Raw genomic sequence first — 21,950 nt, 5'->3', positions numbered from 1 at the left:
CTGTTGTGTCCTGCACACAGCCGACATCTCAGTAGCCTTCTTCTCAGGCGAGTTCTGTGGTTCTGGTCCAGCAATCAGCTTCGAGACACGGCAGAGGCCGGATCATTCCAACTATTGTGATAGGGCGTTAGATGGTGAGGCATATACCGTTGAAGTCGGAAGTTTACATACACCTTAGCCAAATACATTTAAACTCAATTTGTCACAATTCCTGACATGTAATCCTAGTAAAAATTCCGTCTTAGGTCAGTTAGGATCACCACTTTATTTTAAGAATGTGAAATGTCAGAATGATACTAGAGAATGATTTATTTCAGCTTTTATTTCTTTCATCACATTCCCAGTTTACCTACACTCAATTAGTATTCGGTAGCATTGCCTTTACATTGTTTAACTTGGGTCAAACGTTTTGGGTAGCCTTCCACAAGCTTTCAACAATAAGTTGGGTGAATTTTGGCCCATTCCTCCTGACAGAGCTGGTGTAACTGAGTCAGGTTTGTAGGCCTTCTTGCTCGCATACGCGTTTTCAGTTCTGCCCACAAATGTTCTATAGGATTGAGGTCAGGGCTTTGTGATGGCCACTCCAATACCTTGACTTTGGTCCTTAAGCCGTTTTCCACAACTTTGGAAGTATGCTTGGGGTCATTGTCCATTAGGAAGACCCATTTACGACCAAGCTATAACTTCCTGACTGATGTTGCTTCAATATATCCACATTTTCCTCCCTCATTATGCCATCTATTTTGTGAAGTGCACCAGTCACTCCTGCAGCAAAGCACCCCCACAACATGATACTGCCACCCCCGTGCTTCACAGTTGGGATGGTGTTCTTCTGCTTGCAAGCCTCCCCCTTTTTCCTCCAAACATAACGATGGTCATTATAGCCAAACAGTTCTATTTTTGTTTCATCAGACCAGAGGACATTTCTCTAAAAGTAGGATCTTTGTCCCCATGTGCAGTTGCAAACCGTAGTCTGGCTTTTTTATGGTGGTTTTGGAGCAGTGTCTTCTTCCTTGCTGAGCGGCCTTTCAGGTTATGTTGATATAGGACTAGTTTTACTGTGGATATAGATACTTTTGTACCTGTTTCCTCCACCATCTTTACAAGGTCCTTTGCTGTTGTTCTGGGATTGATTTGCACTTTTCGACACCAAAGTACGTTCATCTCTAGGAGACAGAACGCGTCTCCTTCCTGAGCGGTATGACGGCTGCGTGGTCACTTGGTGTTTATACTTGCATACTATTGTTTGTACAGATGAACGTGGTACCTTCAGGTGTTTGAAAATTGCTCCCAAAAATGAACCAGACTTGTGGAGGTTTACTTTTTGTTCTGAGGTCTTGGCTTATTTCTTTTTATTTTCCCATGATGTCAAGCAAAGAGGCACTGAGATTGAAGGTAGGCCTTGAAATACACCCACAGGTACACCTCCAATTGACTCAAATGATGTCAATTATCCTATTAGAAGCTTCTAAAGCCATGACATTTTCTGGAATTTTCCAAGCTGTTTAAAGGCACCGTCAACTTAGTGTATTTAAACTTCTGTCTTCAGCTGTATTTGACTCTCAGTAACACTTCTGTTAAACTGATATCTATCTTACTGTCAGTAACACCTCTCTGTTAAACTGATATCTATCCTACTGTCAGTAACACCTCTCTGTTAAAAATGTTATGCATTAATATTAGAATATGTGCCTCGAGAAGTCTTTATGCCCTATATACTGAGTGGACAAAACATTAGGAACACCTTCCTTATATTGAGTTGTACCGCCTTTCTCCCTCAGAACGGCCTCAGTTCATCAGGGTATGGACTCTACAAGGTGTTGAAAGCGTTCCACAGGGATGCTGGTCCATGTTGACTCTACAAGGTGTTGAAAGCGTTCCACAGGGATGCTGGTCCATGTTGACTCTACAAGGTGTCTAAAGCGTTCCACAGGGATGCTGGTCCATGTTGACTCTACAAGGTGTCTAAAGCGTTCCACAGGGATGCTGGTCCATGTTGACTCTACAAGGTGTTGAAAGCGTTCCACAGGGATGCTGGCCCATGTTGTCTCTACAAGGTGTTGAAAGCGTTCCACAGGGATGCTGGTCCATGTTGACTCTACAAGGTGTTGAAAACGTTCCACAGGGATGCTGGTCCATGTTGACTCTACAAGGTGTAGAAAGCGTTCCACAGGGATGCTGGCCCATGTTGACTCTACAAGGTGTTGAAAATGTTCCACAGGGGATGCTGGCCCATGTTGACTCTACAAGGTGTTGAAAGCGTTCCACAGGGGATGCTGGCCCATGTTGACTCTACAAGGTGTAGAAAGCATTCCACAGGGATGCTGGCCCATGTTGACTCCAATGCTTCCCACAGTTGTCAAGTTGGCTGGATGTCCTTTGGGTGGTGGACCATTCTTGATACACACAGGAAACTGTTGAGCGTGAAAAACCAAGCAGAGTTGCAGTTCATGACTCAAACTGGTGCGCCCTGGTACCTACCTACCATACCCCATTCAAAGGCACTACAATCTATTGTCTTGCCCATTCACCCTCTGAATGGCACACATGCCTCAAGGCTTAAAAATCCTTCTTTAACCTGTCTCCTCCACTTCATCTACACTGATTGACGTCGATTTAACAGGTGGCATCAATAAGGGATCATAGATTACACCTGGGTTCACCTGGTCAGTCGTTGTCATGGAAAGAGCAGGTGTTCTTAATGATCTGCCCTGTGTCTGCCCCATAATGATTTGTACAGTCAGTGTATATTTAAATTGAAGTTGAAACTCCCTGCGATGTTAGCTGTGATTATTGATCACACTGACAACCTGTACAGACTGAAGGCAACATCTAAATGTCATGACTGAAGTGGATATTTTTATTTGTTGATAATAAATTGACATTTAACATCCATTGGACAAATAATGTAAATAAAAGCGGCACTTCTAAAAAATGAAAAATAAAGTTTAAGAGACTTCTCTCACAGAGCTGAGTAGATCCCCTGTTTATCCATGTGTGGTATGTTCCCATTGAGGTCTAAGCTACAGTAAGAGGGTAGGGACAGAGACAGCTAAGTTTAGACGGAAAGATTAGGCATGATTATCTCTGACTCGCCCTCGCTCTCTCTCTCTCTCTCTGTGTGAGCGGTTATTTAGGGGAGGGCGTGACCGTGTCAGGACAGGAGAGAATTACAGCATTAGGAGAAACTAGAGACGTCCCCTATCTGACAGAATATACAGCATTACACCCCAAACAGGTGATGTCCCCTACCTGATAGACACGCTATACAGTATTACAGCCAGTGATGGTTGGAGACCTGACAGACTACAGCCGGTGATGGTTGGAGACCTGACAGACTACAGCCGGTGATGGTTGGAGACCTGACAGACTACAGCATTACAGCCGGTGATGGTTGGAGACCTGACAGACTACAGCATTACAGCCGGTGATGGTTGGAGACTTGACAGACTACAGCCGGTGATGGTTGGAGACCTGACAGACTACAGCATTACAGCCGGTGATGGTTGGAGACCTGACAGACTACAGCCGGTGATGGTTGGAGACCTGACAGACTACAGCATTACAGCCGGTGATGGTTGGAGACCTGACAGACTACAGCATTACACCCCAAACAGGTGATGTCCCCTACCTGATAGACACGCTATACAGCATTACAGCCGGTGATGGTTGGAGACCTGACAGACTACAGCCGGTGATGGTTGGAGACCTGACAGACTACAGCATTACAGCCGGTGATGGTTGGAGACCTGACAGACTACAGCATTACAGCCGGTGATGGTTGGAGACCTGACAGACTACAGCCGGTGATGGTTGGAGACCTGACAGACTACAGCCGGTGATGGTTGGAGACCTGACAGACTACAGCATTACAGCCGGTGATGGTTGGAGACCTGACAGACTACAGCATTACAGCCGGTGATGGTTGGAGACTTGACAGACTACAGCCGGTGATGGTTGGAGACCTGACAGACTACAGCATTACAGCGGGTCATGGTTGGAGTAGAGGAGATATATCAATTAAACAACCAGGTAAGTTCTGTCTGGTCATGTTTTAAAGTATTAGTTATAGTATTAGTTATAGTGGTAGTTCTAGTGGTAGTTATAGCATTAGTATGGTATTAGTTCTAGTGGTAGTTATAGCATTAGTATGGTTCTAGTGGTAGTTATAGCATTAGTATGGTTATAGTGGTAGTTATAGCATTAGTATGGTTATAGTGGTAGTTATAGCATTAGTATGGTATTAGTTATAGTGGTAGTTATAGTGGTAGTTATAGCATTAGTAAGGTATTAGTTATAGTGGTAGTTATAGTGGTAGTTATAGCATTAGTAAGGTATTAGTTCTAGTGGTAGTAATATCATTAGTATGGTATTGGTTATAGTGGTAGTTATAGCATTAGTATGGTGTTAGTTCTAGTGGTAGTTATAGCATTAGTATGGTATTGGTTATAGTGGTAGTTATAGCATTAGTAAGGTATTAGTTCTAGTGGTAGTTATAGCATTAGTATGGTATTGGTTATAGTGGTAGTTATAGTGGTAGTTATAGCATTAGTATGGTATTGGTTATAGTGGTAGTTATAGTGGTAGTTATTGCATTAGTATGGTATTAGTTATAGTGGTAGTTATAGTGGTAGTTATAGCATTAGTATGGTATTAGTTATAGTGGTAGTTATAGTGGTAGTTATAGCATTAGTATGGTATTGGTTATAGTGGTATTTATAGCATTAGTATGGTATTGGTTATAGTGGTAGTTATAGTGGTAGTTATAGCATTAGTATGGTATTGGTTATAGTGGTAGTTATAGTGGTAGTTATTGCATTAGTATGGTATTAGTTATAGTGGTAGTTATAGTGGTAGTTATAGCATTAGTATGGTATTAGTTATAGTGGTAGTTATAGTGGTAGTTATAGCATTAGTATGGTATTGGTTATAGTGGTAGTTATAGCATTAGTATGGTATTGGTTATAGTGGCAGTTATAGCATTAGTATGGTATTGGTTATAGTGGTAGTTATAGCATTAGTATGGTATTAGTTATAGTGGTAGTTATAGTGGTAGTTATAGCATTAGTATGGTATTAGTTATAGTGGTAGTTATAGTGGTAGTTATAGCATTAGTATGGTATTAGTTATAGTGGTAGTTATAGTGGTAGTTATAGCATTAGTATGGTATTAGTTATAGTGGTAGTTATAGTGGTAGTTATAGCATTAGTATGGTATTAGTTATAGTGGTAGTTATAGTGGTAGTTATAGCATTAGTATGGTATTGGTTATAGTGGTAGTTATAGCATTAGTATGGTATTGGTTATAGTGGTAGTTATAGTGGTAGTTATTGCATTAGTATGGTATTGGTTATAGTGGTAGTTATAGTGGTAGTTATAGCATTAGTATGGTATTGGTTATAGTGGTAGTTATTGCATTAGTATGGTATTAGTTATAGTGGTAGTTATAGTGGTAGTTATAGTGGTAGTTATAGCATTAGTATGGTATTGGTTATAGTGGTAGTTATAGCATTAGTATGGTATTAGTTATAGTGGTAGTTATAGTGGTAGTTATAGCATTAGTATGGTATTAGTTATAGTGGTAGTTATAGTGGTAGTTATAGCATTAGTATGGTATTAGTTATAGTGGTAGTTATAGTGGTAGTTATAGCATTAGTATGGTATTAGTTATAGTGGTAGTTATAGTGGTAGTTATAGCATTAGTATGGTATTGGTTATAGTGGTAGTTATAGCATTAGTATGGTATTGGTTATAGTGGTAGTTATAGTGGTAGTTATAGCATTAGTATGGTATTGGTTATAGTGGTAGTTATAGTGGTAGTTATTGCATTAGTATGGTATTGGTTATAGTGGTAGTTATAGTGGTAGTTATAGCATTAGTATGGTATTGGTTATAGTGGTAGTTATAGTGGTAGTTATAGTGGTAGTTATAGCATTAGTATGGTATTGGTTATAGTGGTAGTTATAGTGGTAGTTATAGTGGTAGTTATAGCATTAGTATGGTATTGGTTATAGTGGTAGTTATAGTGGTAGTTATAGTGGTAGTTATAGTGGTAGTTATAGCATTAGTATGGTATTGGTTATAGTGGTAGATATTTGGAAATGTATTAGGATCCTCATTAGCTGTTGTAAAAGCATCAGCTACTCTTCCTGGGTTCCACAAAACATGAAACATAATACAGAACATTAATAGACAAGAACAGCTCAAGAACAGAACTACATAAAATAAATGTAAAGGCACACGTAGCCAGTTAGGGGTGGCAGTAATTTTGGAGCCCACTGTACCCTATAGTACATATCAATGCATACACACACACTATGTAGGTCAAGTAGGGGAGAGACGTTGTGCCGTGAGGTGTTGCTTTATCTGTTTTTTGAAACCAGGTTCGCTGTTAATTTGATCAATATGAGATGGAAGGAAGTTCCATGCAATAAGGGCTCTATATAATACTGTACACTTTCTTGAAATTTGTTCTGTATTTTGAGACTGTGAAAAGACCCCTGGTGGCGTGTCTGGTGGGATAAGTGTGCATGTCAGAGCTGTGTGTAAAATTACTATGTAAACAATTTGGGATTTTCAAGACATTAATGCTTCATAAGAAAAAGAAGTGATGCAGTCAGTCTCTCCTCAACTCTTAGCCAAGAGAGACTGGCATGCATAGTATTTATATCAGCCCTCTGATTACAATGAAGAGCAAAACGTGCCGCTCTGTTCTGTTCCAGCTGCAGCTTAACTAGGTGTTTCCTTGAAGCACTGGACCACACGACTGGACAATAATCAAGATCAGACAAAACTAGAGCCTTTACAGTGTGGTGTCAAAAAAAGCAGAGCATCTCTTTATTACGGACAGACCTCTCCCCATCTTTACACCCATTGAATCTATATGTTTTGACCATGACAGTTTACAATCTAAGGAAACACCAAGTAATTTAGTCTCCTCAACTTGTACAACAGCCACACCATGCATTACCAGATTAAGCAGAGGTCTAGAACGTAGAGAATGATTTCTACCAAATACAATGCTCTTAGTTTTAGAGATGTTCAGGGACAGTTTATTACTGGCCACCCATTCCAAAACAGACTGCAGGGTTTCAGTGACTTCATTAGCTGTGGTTGCTGATACATGGACACACATGCTTTGTTTAATACCAGTGGCAGGTCATTTGTAAAAATAGAAAAGAGTAGAGGGCCTAGAGAGCTGCCTTGCGGTACACCACACTTTACATGTTTGACTTTAGAGAAGCTTCCATTGAAGAAAACTCTCTGAGTTCTATTATATAGATATCTCTGAATCCACAATATGGCAGAGGTTGAAAAGCCATAACACATAAGTTATGTTATGGTCAATAATATCAAAGAATGCACTGAAATCCAACAGTACAGATCCCACAATCTTCTAATGATCAATTTCTTTCCACCAATCATCATTCATTTGTATTAGTGCAGTACATGTTGAGGGCCCTTCTCTATAAGCATGCTAAAAAATCTGTTGTTAATTTGTTAAAAGAGGTAGCATTGTATTTGGTTAAACACAATTTTTTCCAACAGTTTGCTATGAGCTGGCAGCAAGCTGATAGGTCTACTGTTAGAACCAGTAAAGGGGTAGCGTAATGACTTTGGCTTCCCTTCAGGCCTGAGGACAAAGACTTTCCTCTAGACTCAGATTAAAGATATGACAGATAGGAGTGGCTATAGTCAGCTACCATCCTCAGTAGCTTACCGTCTAAGTTGTCAATGTCAGGAGGTTTGTCATTATTGATCGATAACAATAATTTTTCCACCTCTCCCACACTAACTATTTTTTTAATACATTTCCAAATATCTACCACTATAACCAATACCATACTAATGCTATAACTACCACTATAACTACCACTATAACCAATACCATACTAATGCTATAACTACCACTATAACCAATACCATACTAATGCTATAACTACCACTATAACTACCACTATAACCAATACCATACTAATGCTATAACTACCACTATAACTACCACTATAACCAATACCATACTAATGCTATAACTACCACTATAACCAATACGATACTAATGCTATAACTACAACTATAACTACCACTATAACCAATACCATACTAATGCTATAACTACCACTATAACCAATACCATACTAATGCTATAACTACCACTATAACTACCACTATAACTAATACCATACTAATGCTATAACTACCACTATAACTACCACTATAACCAATACCATACTAATGCTATAACTACCACTATAACTACCACTATAACTAATACCATACTAATGCTATAACTACCACTATAACTACCACTATAACAATACCATACTAATGCTATAACTACCACTATAACTAATACCATACTAATGCTATAACTACCACTATAACTAATACCATACTAATGCTATAACTACCACTATAACTACCACTATAACTAATACCATACTAATGCTATAACTACCACTATAACTACCACTATAACTACCACTATAACCAATACCATACTAATGCTATAACTACCACTATAACTACCACTATAATTAATACCATACTAATGCTATAACTACCACTATAACTACCACTATAACCAATACCATACTAATGCTATAACTACCACTATAACTAATACCATACTAATGCTATAACTACCGCTATAACTAATACCATACTAATGCTATAACTACCACTATAACTACCACTATAACTACCACTATAACCAATACCATACTAATGCTATAACTACCACTATATCTACCACTATAACCAATACCATACTAATGCTATAACTACCACTATAACTAATACCATACTAATGCTATAACTACCACTATAACCAATACCATACTAATGCTATAACTACCACTATAACTAATACCATACTAATGCTATAACTACCACTATAACTACCACTATAACCAATACCATACTAATGCTATAACTACCACTATATCTACCACTATAACCAATACCATATTAATGCTATAACTACCACTATAACTAATACCATACTAATGCTATAACTACCACTATAACTACCACTATAACTAATACCATACTAATGCTATAACTACCACTATAACTAATACCATAATAATGCTATAACTACCACTATAACTACCACTATATCTACCACTATAACCAATACCATACTAATAATATAACTACCACTATATCTACCACTATAACCAATACCATACTAATGCTATAACTACCACTATAACCAATACCATACTAATAATATAACTACCACTATAACTACCACTATAACCAATACCATACTAATGCTATAACTACCACTATAACTAATACCATACTAATGCTATAACTACCACTATAACTACCACTATAACTAATACCATACTAATGCTATAACTACCACTATAACTACCACCATACTAATGCTATAACTACCACAATAACTACCACTATAACTAATACCATACTAATGCTATAACTACCACTCTGACTATATACAACAACACCTCCCCTATAAACATTACTGGGATATGACTCTGACTATATACAACAACACCTCCCCTATAAACATTACTGGGATATGACTCTGAATATATACAACACCTCCTCTATAAACATTACAGGGATATGGCTCTGACTATATACAACAACACCTCCCCTATAAACATTACAGGGATATGACTCTGAATATACAGCAACACCTCCCCTATAAACATTACAGGGATATGGCTCTGAATATATACAGCAACACCTCCCCTATAAACATTACAGGGATATGGCTCTGACTATATACAACAACACCTCCCCTATAAACATTACAGGGATATGACTCTGACTATACAGCAACACCTCCCCTATAAACATTACAGGGATATGACTCTGAATATATACAACACCTCCTCTATAAACAATACAGGGATATGGCTCTGACTATATACAACAACACCTCCCCTATAAACATTACTGGGATATGACTCTGAATATATACAACACCTCCTCTATAAACAATACAGGGATATGGCTCTGACTATATACCGCAACACCTCCCCTATAAACATTACAGGGATATGGCTCTGAATATACAGCAACACCTCCCCTATAAACATTACAGGGATATGGCTCTGAATATATACAACACCTCCCATATAAACATTACAGGGATATGGCTCTGAATATACACAACAACACCTCCCCTATAAACATTACAGGGTCTGAATATATACAACACCTCCCCTATAAACATTACAGGGATATGACTGAATATATACAACAACACCTCCCCTATAAACATTACAGGGATATGGCTCTGACTATATACAACAACACCTCCCCTATAAACATTACTGGGATATGACTCTGACTATATACAACAACACCTCCCCTATAAACATTACTGGGATATGACTCTGAATATATACAACACCTCCTCTATAAACAATACAGGGATATGGCTCTGACTATATACAACAACACCTCCCCTATAAACATTACAGGGATATGACTCTGAATATACAGCAACACCTCCCCTATAAACATTACAGGGATATGGCTCTGAATATATACAACACCTCCCATATAAACATTACAGGGATATGGCTCTGAATATACAGCAACACCTCCCCTATAAACATTACAGGGATATGGCTCTGAATATATAGAACACCTCCCCTATAAACATTCCTGTCTTTTCTATAGATGTTATATCCTTGTATTGCTACTGCTGTTTCATCAAATGAATTATCTAAGTGAGTTTCAGAGATGGCCAGTAAATGAATGTTACGTATTTGATTTCATGAACCTTATTTCTAAGGCTACATATATTAATATGGGTTATTTTCAGCCCTTTCCTGGGTAGCTTATCCTCTCTAGCGCAGGGGTTACGCTAGCGGAACACTGGTAGAGAGGGTCCCCTGGAGCCTCACCAGGGTCCTGGTAGAGAGGATCCCTTGGAGCCTCACCAGGGTCCTGGTAGAGAGGATCCCCTGGTGCCTCACCAGGATCCTGGTAGGGAGGATCCCCTGGTGCCTCACCAGGGTCCTGGTAGGGAGGATCCCCTGGTGCCTCACCAGAGTACTGGTAGGGAGGATCCCCTGGTGCCTCACCAGAGTACTGGTAGGGAGGATCCCCTGGTGCCTCACCAGGGTCCTGGTAGAGTGGATCTCTTGGAGCCTCACCAGGGTCCTGGTAGGGAGGATCCCCTGGTGCCTCACCAGGATCCTGGTAGGGAGGATCCCCTGGTGCCTCACCAGGGTCCTGGTAGGGAGGATCCCCTGGTGCCTCACCAGGGTCCTGGTAGAGTGGATCCCTTGGAGCCTCACCAGGGTCCTGGAAGGGAGGATCCCCTGGTGCCTCACCAGGGTCCTGGTAGGGAGGATCCCCTGGTGCCTCACCAGAGTACTGGTAGAGAGGATCCGCTGGTGCCTCACCAGGGTCCTGGTAGGGAGGATCCCCTGGTGCCTCACCAGAGTACTGGTAGGGAGGATCCCCTGGTGCCTCACCAGGGTCCTGGTAGAGTGGATCCCTTGGAGCCTCACCAGGGTCCTGGTAGGGAGGATCCCCTGGTGCCTCACCAGGGTCCTGGTAGGGAGGATCCCCTGGTGCCTCACCAGGGTCCTGGTAGGGAGGATCCCCTGGTGCCTCACCAGGGTCCTGGTAGGGAGGATCCCCTGGTGCCTCACCAGGGTCTTGGTAGAGAGGATCCCCTGGAGCCTCACCAGGGTCCTGGTAGGGAGGATCCCCTGGTGCCTCACCAGGGTCTTGGTAGGGAGGATCCCCTGGAGCCTCACCAGGGTCCTGGTAGGGAGGATCCCCTGGAGCCTCACCAGGGTCCTGGTAGAGAGGTCCCCTGGAGCCTCACCAGGGTCCTAGTAGAGAGGATCCCTTGGAGCCTCACCAGGGTCCTGGTAGAGAGGATCCCCTGGTGCCTCACCAGGGTCCTGGTAGGGAGGATCCCCTGGTGCCTCACCAGGGTCCTGGTAGGGAGGATCCCCTGGTGCCTCACCAGAGTACTGGTAGGGAGGATCCCCTGGTGCCTCACCAGAGTACTGGTAGGAAGGATCCCCTGGTGCCTCACCAGGGTCTTGGTAGGGAGGATCCCCTGGTGCCTCACCAGAGTACTGGTAGGGAGGATCCCCTGGTGCCTCACCAGGGTCCTGGTAGAGTGGATCCCTTGGAGCCTCACCAGGATCCTGGTAGGGAGGATCCCCTGGTGCCTCACCAGGGTCCTGGTAGGGAGGATCCCCTGGTGCCTCACCAGGGTCCTGGTAGGGAGGATCCCCTGGTGCCTCACCAGGGTCCTGGTAGAGTGGATCCCTTGGAGCCTCACCAGGGTCCTGGTAGGGAGGATCCCCTGGTGCCTCACCAGGGTCCTGGTAGAGTGGATCCTTTGGAGCCTCACCAGGGTCCTGGTAGGGAGGATCCCCTGGTGCCTCACCAGGGTCCTGGTAGGGAGGATCCCCTGGTGCCTCACCAGGGTCCTGGTAGGGAGGATCCCCTGGTGCCTCACCAGGGTCCTGGTAGAGTGGATCCCTTGGAGCCTCACCAGGGTCCTGGTAGGGAGGATCCCCTGGTGCCTCACCAGGGTCCTGGTAGGGAGGATCCCCTGGTGCCTCACCAGAGTACTGGTAGAGAGGATCCCCTGGTGCCTCACCAGGGTCCTGGTAGGGAGGATCCCCTGGTGCCTCACCAGGGTCCTGGTAGGGAGGATCCCCTGGTGCCTCACCAGGATCCTGGTAGGGAGGATCCCCTGGTGCCTCACCAGGGTCCTGGTAGGGAGGATCCCCTGGTGCCTCACCAGGGTCCTGGTAGGGAGGATCCCCTGGTGCCTCACCAGGATCCTGGTAGGGAGGATCCCCTGGAGCGTCACCAGGGTCCTGGTAGGGAGGATCCCCTGGTGCGTCACCAGGGTCCTGGTAGGGAGGATCCCCTGGTGCCTCACCAGAGAACTGGTAGGGAGGATCCCCTGGTGCCTCACCAGGGTCCTGGTAGGGAGGATCCCCTGGTTGTGATAGGGTTTACCAAAGCTTCATTAAGATGGATCTTTTCTTCTTTCTACATCAGAAGCCTCGTTGACTTGAACCAGCAACCTAGCCGATACAGGACCAGGAGACCAGTCAACTCATTAGTTTCTGCGCCGTAGAGTTGGGGACCTCTTTGACTGTGGTAACGATGCCGGCAGAAACGCGTGTCACCGTGGACGGGACCTGCCAGGCTCTGTGCAAAACCCTGGTCTCTCAGAACGGGATCCAGAGAAACACGGCTGACATCTCCAAGTCTCTCCTCTACACATCACTGATGGGGCTGCTACTGGTTGTAGACAAAGAGGTGTGTTATTGTCTCTAACCCTGTCACAGGTACTGTCTCTAACCCTGTCACTGGTACTGTCTCTGACCCTGTCACAGGTACTGTCTCTAACCCTGTCACAGGTACTGTCTCTAACCCTGTCACAGGTACTGTCTCTAACCCTGTCACTGGTACTGTCTCTGACCCTGTCACTGGTACTGTCTCTGACCCTGTCACAGGTACTGTCTCTAACCCTGTCACAGGTACTGTCTCTAACCCTGTCATTGGTACTGTCTCTAACCCTGTCACTGGTACTGTCTCTGACCCTGTCACAGGTACTGTCTCTAACCCTGTCACTGGTACTGTCTCTGACCCTGTCACAGGTACTGTCTCTAACCCTGTCACAGGTACTGTCTCTAACCCTGTCACAGGTACTGTCTCTAACCCTGTCACTGGTACTGTCTCTAACCCTGTCACTGGTACTGTCTCTAACCCTGTCACTGGTACTGTCTCTAACCCTGTCACAGGTACCATCTCTAACCCTGTCACAGGTTCTGTCTCTAACCCTGTCACAGGTTCTGTCTCTAACCCTGTCACTGGTACTGTCTCTAACCCTGTCACTGGTACTGTCTCTAACCCTGTCACAGGTACTGTCTCTAACCCTGTCACAGGTACTGTCTCTAACCCTGTCACAGGTACTGTCTCTAACCCTGTCACAGGTACTGTCTCTAACCCTGTCACAGGTACTGTCTCTAACCCTGTCACTGGTACTGTCTCTGACCCTGTCACTGGTACTGTCTCTGACCCTGTCACTGGTACCGTCTCTGACCCTGTCACAGGTACCGTCTCTGACCCTGTCACAGGTACCGTCTCTGACCCTGTCACAGGTACCGTCTCTGACCCTGTCACAGGTACCGTCTCTAACCCTGTCACAGGTACCGTCTCTAACCCTGTCACAGGTACCGTCTCTAACCCTGTCACTGGTACTGTCTCTGACCCTGTCACTGGTACTGTCTCTGACCCTGTCACTGGTACCGTCTCTGACCCTGTCACTGGTACCGTCTCTGACCCTGTCACAGGTACCGTCTCTGACCCTGTCACAGGTACCGTCTCTGACCCTGTCACAGGTACCGTCTCTGACCCTGTCACAGGTACCGTCTCTGACCCTGTCACAGGTACCGTCTCTGACCCTGTCACAGGTACCGTCTCTGACCCTGTCACTGGTACCGTCTCTAACCCTGTCACAGGTACCGTCTCTAACCCTGTCACAGGTACTGTCTCTAACCCTGTCACAGGTACTGTCTCTAACCCTGTCACTGGTACTGTCTCTAACCCTGTCACTGGTACTGTCTCTAACCCTGTCACTGGTACTGTCTCTGACCCTGTCACAGGTACTGTCTCTGACCCTGTCACAGGTACTGTCTCTGACCCTGTCACAGGTACTGTCTCTGACCCTGTCACAGGTGCTGTCTCTGACCCTGTCACTGGTACTGTCTCTGACCCTGTCACTGGTACTGTCTCTGACCCTGTCACTGGTACTGTCTCTGACCCTGTCACTGGTACTGTCTCTGACCCTGTCACTGGTACTGTCTCTGACCCTGTCACTGGTACTGTCTCTGACCCTGTCACTGGTACTGTCTCTGACCCTGTCACTGGTACTGTCTCTGACCCTGTCACAGGTACCGTCTCTGACCCTGTCACAGGTACCGTCTCTGACCCTGTCACTGGTACCGTCTCTGACCCTGTCACTGGTACCGTCTCTGACCCTGTCACAGGTACCGTCTCTGACCCTGTCACAGGTACCGTCTCTGACCCTGTCACAGGTACCGTCTCTGACCCTGTCACAGGTACCGTCTCTGACCCTGTCACAGGTACCGTCTCTGACCCTGTCACAGGTACCGTCTCTGACCCTGTCACAGGTACCGTCTCTGACCCTGTCACAGGTACCGTCTCTGACCCTGTCACAGGTACCGTCTCTGACCCTGTCACTGGTACCGTCTCTGACCCTGTCACTGGTACCGTCTCTAACCCTGTCACTGGTACCGTCTCTAACCCTGTCACTGGTACCGTCTCTAACCCTGTCACAGGTACTGTCTCTAACCCTGTCAGCAGTGTTCTCTGTGTGTAATAGGATAAACGGTGTAGCCTCCTCTCTGAGCCGAACCAGATAAACAGGCTTAATCTGGCTCACACACACACGTTCCCATAAGACACACTCAAATCGACGTCCCTCACAGAAAAGAGAACTAACAAAGAAAATCACTTTGACAACCCGAACCAAAACAAAATGAGTTCTGAATGTTGGCAAAGTCTCTAGGAAGGGGTTTTAACAGACACCCACCATGGATTCCCACTAGGAAGGGGTTTTAACAGACACCCACCATGAGTTCCCACTAGGAAGGGGTTTTAAGACACCCACCATGAGTTCCCACTAGGAAGGGGTTTTAACAGACACCCACCATGGATTCCCACTAGGAAGGGGTTCTAAAAGACACCCACCATGGATTCCCACTAGGAAGGGGTTTTAACAGACACCCACCATGGTTTCCCACTAGGAAGGGGTTCTAAAAGACACCCACCATGGGTTCCCACTAGGAAGGGGTTCTAAAAGACACCCACCAACATTTCCTTTCCAACTAATAAACTGGGTCAGCAGCTCTTAAAATCCAGCTGGGCCAGCACAGATGTTACACATCCTGAATAATGAGAACTCTGGGCCAGCACAGGTGTTACACATCCTGAATAATGAGAACTCTGGGCCAGGTGGGACACATCCTGACTAACCAGGTGACTCACTGGGCCAGCACAGGTGTTACACGTCCCGAATAATGAGAACTCTGGGCCAGCACAGGTGTTACACATCCTGACTAACGAGGTGACTCCAGTACACAGACACACATGACTGTCCCGTTCACCTCATCTCTGACTGACTGTCCCTTCACCTCAGCTCTGACTGACTGTCCCTTTCACCTCAGCTCTGACTGACTGTCCCTTTCACCTCAGCTCTGACTGACTGTCCCGTTCACCTCAGCTCTGACTGTCCCGTTCACCTCAGCTCTGACTGTCCCGTTCACCTCAGCTCTGACTGTCCCGTTCACCTCAGCTCTGACTGTCCCGTTCACCTCAGCTCTGACTGTCCCGTTCACCTCAGCTCTGACTGTCCCGTTCACCTCAGCTCTGACTGTCCCGTTCACCTCAGCTCTGACTGTCCCGTTCACCTCAGCTCTGACTGCCCCGTTCACCTCAGCTCTGACTGTCCCGTTCACCTCAGCTCTGACTGTCCCGTTCACCTCAGCTCTGACTGTCCCGTTCACCTCAGCTCTGACTGTCCCGTTCACCTCAGCTCTGACTGTCCCGTTCACCTCAGCTCTGACTGTCCCGTTCACCTCAGCTCTGACTGTCCCGTTCACCTCAGCTCTGACTGTCCCGTTCACCTCAGCTCTGACTGTCCCGTTCACCTCAGCTCTGACTGTCCCGTTCACCTCAGCTCTGACTGTCCCGTTCACCTCAGCTCTGACTGTCCCTTCCACCTCAGCTCTGACTGTCCCTTCCACCTCAGCTCTGACTGTCCCTTCCACCTCAGCTCTGACTGTCCCTTCCACCTCAGCTCTGACTGTCCCGTTCACCTCAGCTCTGACTGTCCCGTTCACCTCAGCTCTGACTGTCCCGTTCACCTCAGCTCTGACTGTCCCTTCCACCTCAGCTCTGACTGTCCCTTCCACCTCAGCTCTGACTGTCCCTTCCACCTCAGCTCTGACTGTCCCTTCCACCTCAGCTCTGACTGTCCCTTCCACCTCAGCTCTGACTGTCCCGTTCACCTCAGCTCTGACTGTCCCGTTCACCTCAGCTCTGACTGTCCCGTTCACCTCAGCTCTGACTGTCCCGTTCACCTCAGCTCTGACTGTCCCGTTCACCTCAGCTCTGACTGTCCCGTTCACCTCAGCTCTGACTGTCCCGTTCACCTCAGCTCTGACTGTCCCGTTCACCTCAGCTCTGACTGCGTCTGAATCTTCTCCACAGAAAGAAAAGCTCAAGGTTGGGAGTGGAAGAGTCGGCCTTCGTAATGTAGGAAACACGGTAAGTCCCTAACCCTAACCCTAACCCCAACCCTAACCCTAACCCTAACCCTAACCCTTCGTAACGTAGGAAACACGGTAAGTCCTTGTGTTTGACGTGTGATGGTAGGTTGTGAGTTTGGATGATTTGTTTAGTTTATGTGTGTTCAGTAGGCTGCAGTGCACAAAATGGATGCCTCTGTCATCTCCAAGTTTATTGAAGCGCCCTCTGTTGATCGTTTGGTGGGGTTGAGGAATGTAGACCTTTTCGCTATAGCTTACCATTATGGACTCTTTATCCCCGAGAAAGCCCTAAAGGCAGCTGAGCTTTTGGTGCTAGTCAGGGAGGGTTTAATGAGAAAACAGATTTTCTCTTTGAAAGATGAGGAGACGGGTAGACCTTCCGATGCCAAGTCGGAGGACCCCCTTTACATTGCCCCGATTTGACCCTTTATCTTCTGCTTCGGGTCGTTCAGACGGGACCGCTAGGCTGAAGGTGACGCTGGCCCGGTTAGAAGCAGAAGATAAGCAAAAAGATAAAGAGAGACAGATGAAGTTCGATTTAGAAATGATGAAAATCGACAAGGAGGTGAGGATCCGACAACTGGAACTAGACGCTGGCGCCAGTGTGGCTCCACAACCTGCCCGTCATCATGCCTGCTTCGATGTGATTCAAAATATTGCCTTAGTCCCTCCGTTCCGGGAGTCGGAAGTTGATTCCTATTTCTCTGCATTTGAGCGTGTTGCCGCTGCGCTACATTGGCCACTCGAGGTTTGGCCGCTCCTGTTACAATGTAAATTGTCTGGGAAAGCCCAGGAAGTAGTAGCTGCGCTCTCCCTGGAAGACAGTTTACACTACGATACAGTTAAAACTACCGTGTTGCGGGCTTATGAGTTGGTGCCTGAAGCTTATAGACAGCGCTTCAGGAACCACAAAAAACCCTCTCACCGTACAGTTGTTGAATTTGCAAGGGCCAAATAGTCTCTGTTTAATTGCTGGTGTTCAGCCGGCAAAGCTAACACCTTTGCTGATATTCGGGAGTTGATGCTGTTGGAGGACTTTAAAAGCAACCTCCCAGATAGAATTGTAGTTCATTTAAATGAACAGAAGGTGGTGACATTGGCCCACGCAGCAGTGTTGGCAGATGAGTCTGCTTTGACACACAAGACTGTCTTTGGTGCACCACGTTTTGAAGGCCGGACGATTACGTCATCAGTTCCTCGTTCAGGTCGCTTTTCCTCTGACAACCCTAAGCCTTTTCATGAAATCCGTGAATGTTTTTACTGTCACCAAAAGGGATTGACCAGTTTTTTATTTGTATTTCTCCTTTATTTAACCAGGTAGGATAGTTGAGAACAAGTTCTCATTTACAATTGTGACCTGGCCAAGATAAAGCAAAGCAGTTCGACACATACAACAACACAGAGTTACACATGGAGTAAAACAAACATACAGTCAATAGTACTGTAGAAACAAGTCTATATACGATGTGAGCAAATGAGGTGAGATAAGGGAGGTAAAGGCAAAAAAAGGCCATGGTGGCAAAGTAAATACAATATAGCAAGTAAAACACTGGAATGGTAGATTTGCAATGGAAGAAAGTGCAAAGTAGAGAGAGAAATAATGGGGTGCAAAGGAGCTAAATAAATAAATACAGTAGGGGGAGAGGTAGTTGTTTGGGCTAAATTATAGATGGGCTATGTACAGGTGCAGTAATCTGTGAGCTGCTCTGACAGTTGGTGCTTAAAGCTAGTGAGGGAGATAAGTGTTTCCAGTTTCAGAGATTTTTGTGGTTTGTTCCAGTCATTGGCGGCAGAGAACTGGAAGGAGAGGCGGCCAAAGTAAGAATTGGTTTTGGGGGTGACCAGTGAGATATACCTGCTGGAGCGCGTGCTACAGGTGGGTGCTGCTATGGTGACCAGCGAGCTGAGATAAGGGGGGACTTTACCTAGCAGGGTCTTGTAGATGACCTGGAGCCAGTGGGTTTGGCGACGAGTATGAAGCGAGGGCCAGCCAACGAGAGCGTACAGGTCGCAGTAGTGGGTAGTATATGAGGCTTTGGTGACAAAACGGGTGGCACTGTGATAGACTGCATCCAATTTATTGTGTAGGGTATTGGAGGCTATTTTGTAAATGACATCGCCAAAGTCGAGGATTGGTAGGATGGTCAGTTTTACAAGGGTATGTTTGGCAGCATGAGTGAAGGATGCTTTGTTGCGAAATAGGAAGCCAATTCTAGATTTAACTTGTTGTCTGATGTGAGTCTGGAAGGAGAGTTTACAGTCTAACCAGACCCCTAGGTATTTGTAGTTGTCCACATATTCTAAGTCTAAGAACCGTCCAGAGTAGTGATGTAGGACGGGTGGGCAGGTGCAGGCAGCGATCGGTTGAAGAGCATGCATTTAGTTTTACTTGTATTTAAGAGCAGTTGGAGGCCACGGAAGGAGTGTTGTATGGCATTGAAGCTTGCCTGGAGGGTTGTTAACACAGTGTCCAAAGAAGGGCCAGAAGTATACAGAATGGTGTCGTCTGCGTAGAGGTGGATCAGAGCAGCAGCAAGAGCGACATCATTGATGTTTACTGAGAAGAGAGTCGGCCCAAGAATTTAACCCTGTGGCACCCCCATAGAGACTGCCAGAGGTCCGGACAACAGGCCCTCCGATTTGACACACTGAACTCTATCAGAGAAGTAGTTGGCAATCATTTGAGAAACCAAGGCTAAGGCCTGAAAAATAAACCAAAACCATCCCCTAAATTGAAAAGCATGGGTTTAGTCAAGTGTTTGGCTCGTCCATTAGACTGAGTTATTGATTACACTTTTGCGAAACCGGATCCTATCTATCTTCCGTTTATCTCTGCCGGTTGTGTTTCCTTAACTGGAGAACAAGCTGATCAAAAGCCCATACAAATCTTACGAGACACCGGGGCGGCGCAGTCAGTTATTGTTACTGATGCTTTACCCTGGTCTCCTAAAACGTATTGTGGCTCATGTCATATTACAGGGGATAGAGACAAACCACACCTTTACCATTACACTGGGTCCACTTAGTGTCAGACTTGGTATCAGGACATTTCTGTGTTGGTGTAGTATCTACGCTGCCAGTAAAAGGAGTCCCATTGCTGTAGGGAATGATATCGCTGGTGGTAACATCACTCCTGTTTTAGAAGTAGTAGACAAGCCAGAAATCAAAACTACAGATGATCAATTTGTTCACGCATTTCCCCATGTTTTTCCTGCTTGTGTGTTAACGAGGGCATCATCTCGTAAGCTGGGAGATGTGGTGGATTTGGATAGTTCCATTTTTGATAATGTTGAGGTAGAAGACAATGCACCGAGTATTCCTTCTGCAATGCCGACAGTTTTTACCCCTGTAACAACTAAGGCAGGGGAAAACGAAATCGCACCCCAATTACATGACATTCTTTTGTCTGTCACACCCGAGAAGATGATAGAATGTCAAAAGGGAGACACCAAGTCTTTTGCTTTGGTAATTTCCACTGAGGAAGCTAAAACTAGGGAGACCGCCTACTTTATGGAAGCAGGAGTTTTGATGCGTAAATGGGCAGCTCATGACACCGTTAGTAACTGGAGTGAAGTGTGTCAAGTGGTTGTTCATGACCAGGCGAGTGAGCCTAGCCTAGCCTAGCCTAGCCTAGCCTAGCCTAGCCAACCACCACAAACTCCACACAACTAAAACATACTGTAACCGCAGATCAAAAGCAAAGTCACACTTTTAAAAGAATGCAGGCTGAGTTAGCTACCAAAGCGAGGGGTGGGGTAGGTGCTTCACCTGGCCAAGGGAGAGTCGGGGAAATCCAATATAGATAGATTCCAGATGTCAGTCAGCTAGCGTGCTAGCACTAAGCAAAGGTGCTGACGTTACGTAACTCCCGTAGCTTCCTTCACAGAGAACAAAAAGGAGAACAGACGAGCTACTACACTTTAATTTGATCAAGCAGGAAGGCATCAGAGTCTGCCGTGCCAACGGGTTCCCACTAGATAACACACCCACAAAGTCCATGAAGAGCATGTTGCTGCATGGCTGCACTTCCTCGTGATTGGTAGATTTTAGCTCACCACCCCTAACACTTGCAGGTCTGGGGTGTAGTTACATGCTAGCATGGCTAGCTTGAGCTAGCTAACTAGCTAGCATACGAACTCGGTAGCACAGAGTAGATTCTCCATATGACATTTAGAAAAAGTGCATTGTGGGTAGTTTAGACGATATCCAGAAATAAGTTAATAAATACTGTATGTAATAACCCAAAAACATAACTATGTTTGTAGTTTAGGTAACCAGATGGTGACTACAACTAACGTTAAAACCTCTACGGGATCGGTGTCCCTATACAGGGATGAATGATGCTTACGTGCACTAATGTGACTAGAATGGCTTTGTAAGTAACAGCCAACTTTCCGGGACATGGACATGTCTTATATGGGCAGAAAGCTTAACTTCTTGTTAATCTAACTGTGGTGTCCAATTTACAGTAGCATTACAGTGAAAGACAACCATGTAATTGTTTGAGGATAGTGCACAACAACAACAAATGTTTATCACGGCAACTGGTTTGATACATTCACCTCTGAAGGTAAATAATGTACTTACATTCAGTAATCTGCTCTGATTTGTCATCCTG

The 21,950-nt window shown here is 45.3% G+C and overlaps 1 protein-coding gene across 1 annotated transcript in view; it reads left to right on the top strand.

Annotated features, from left to right (window-relative positions):
- Positions 1–3,161: 3,161 nt before the first annotated feature.
- usp21 (ubiquitin specific peptidase 21) overlaps positions 3,162–21,950 on the top strand; it is a 27,341-nt gene continuing 8,552 nt past the window's right edge. The window contains exons 1-3 of the mRNA XM_036947828.2: positions 3,162–4,032; positions 13,032–13,295; positions 17,274–17,330. Coding sequence (XP_036803723.1) covers positions 13,140–13,295; positions 17,274–17,330 — 213 coding nt within the window. The 5' untranslated portion in view covers positions 3,162–4,032; positions 13,032–13,139. The remainder of the gene's footprint in view (positions 4,033–13,031; positions 13,296–17,273; positions 17,331–21,950) is intronic.

The sequence above is a fragment of the Oncorhynchus mykiss genome, chromosome 16 (genome assembly GCF_057628025.1).
Source record: "Oncorhynchus mykiss isolate SJ-2025 chromosome 16, ASM5762802v1, whole genome shotgun sequence".
Classification (NCBI taxonomy): domain Eukaryota; kingdom Metazoa; phylum Chordata; class Actinopteri; order Salmoniformes; family Salmonidae; genus Oncorhynchus; species Oncorhynchus mykiss.
This window is presented reverse-complemented; position numbering and strand designations above follow the sequence as displayed.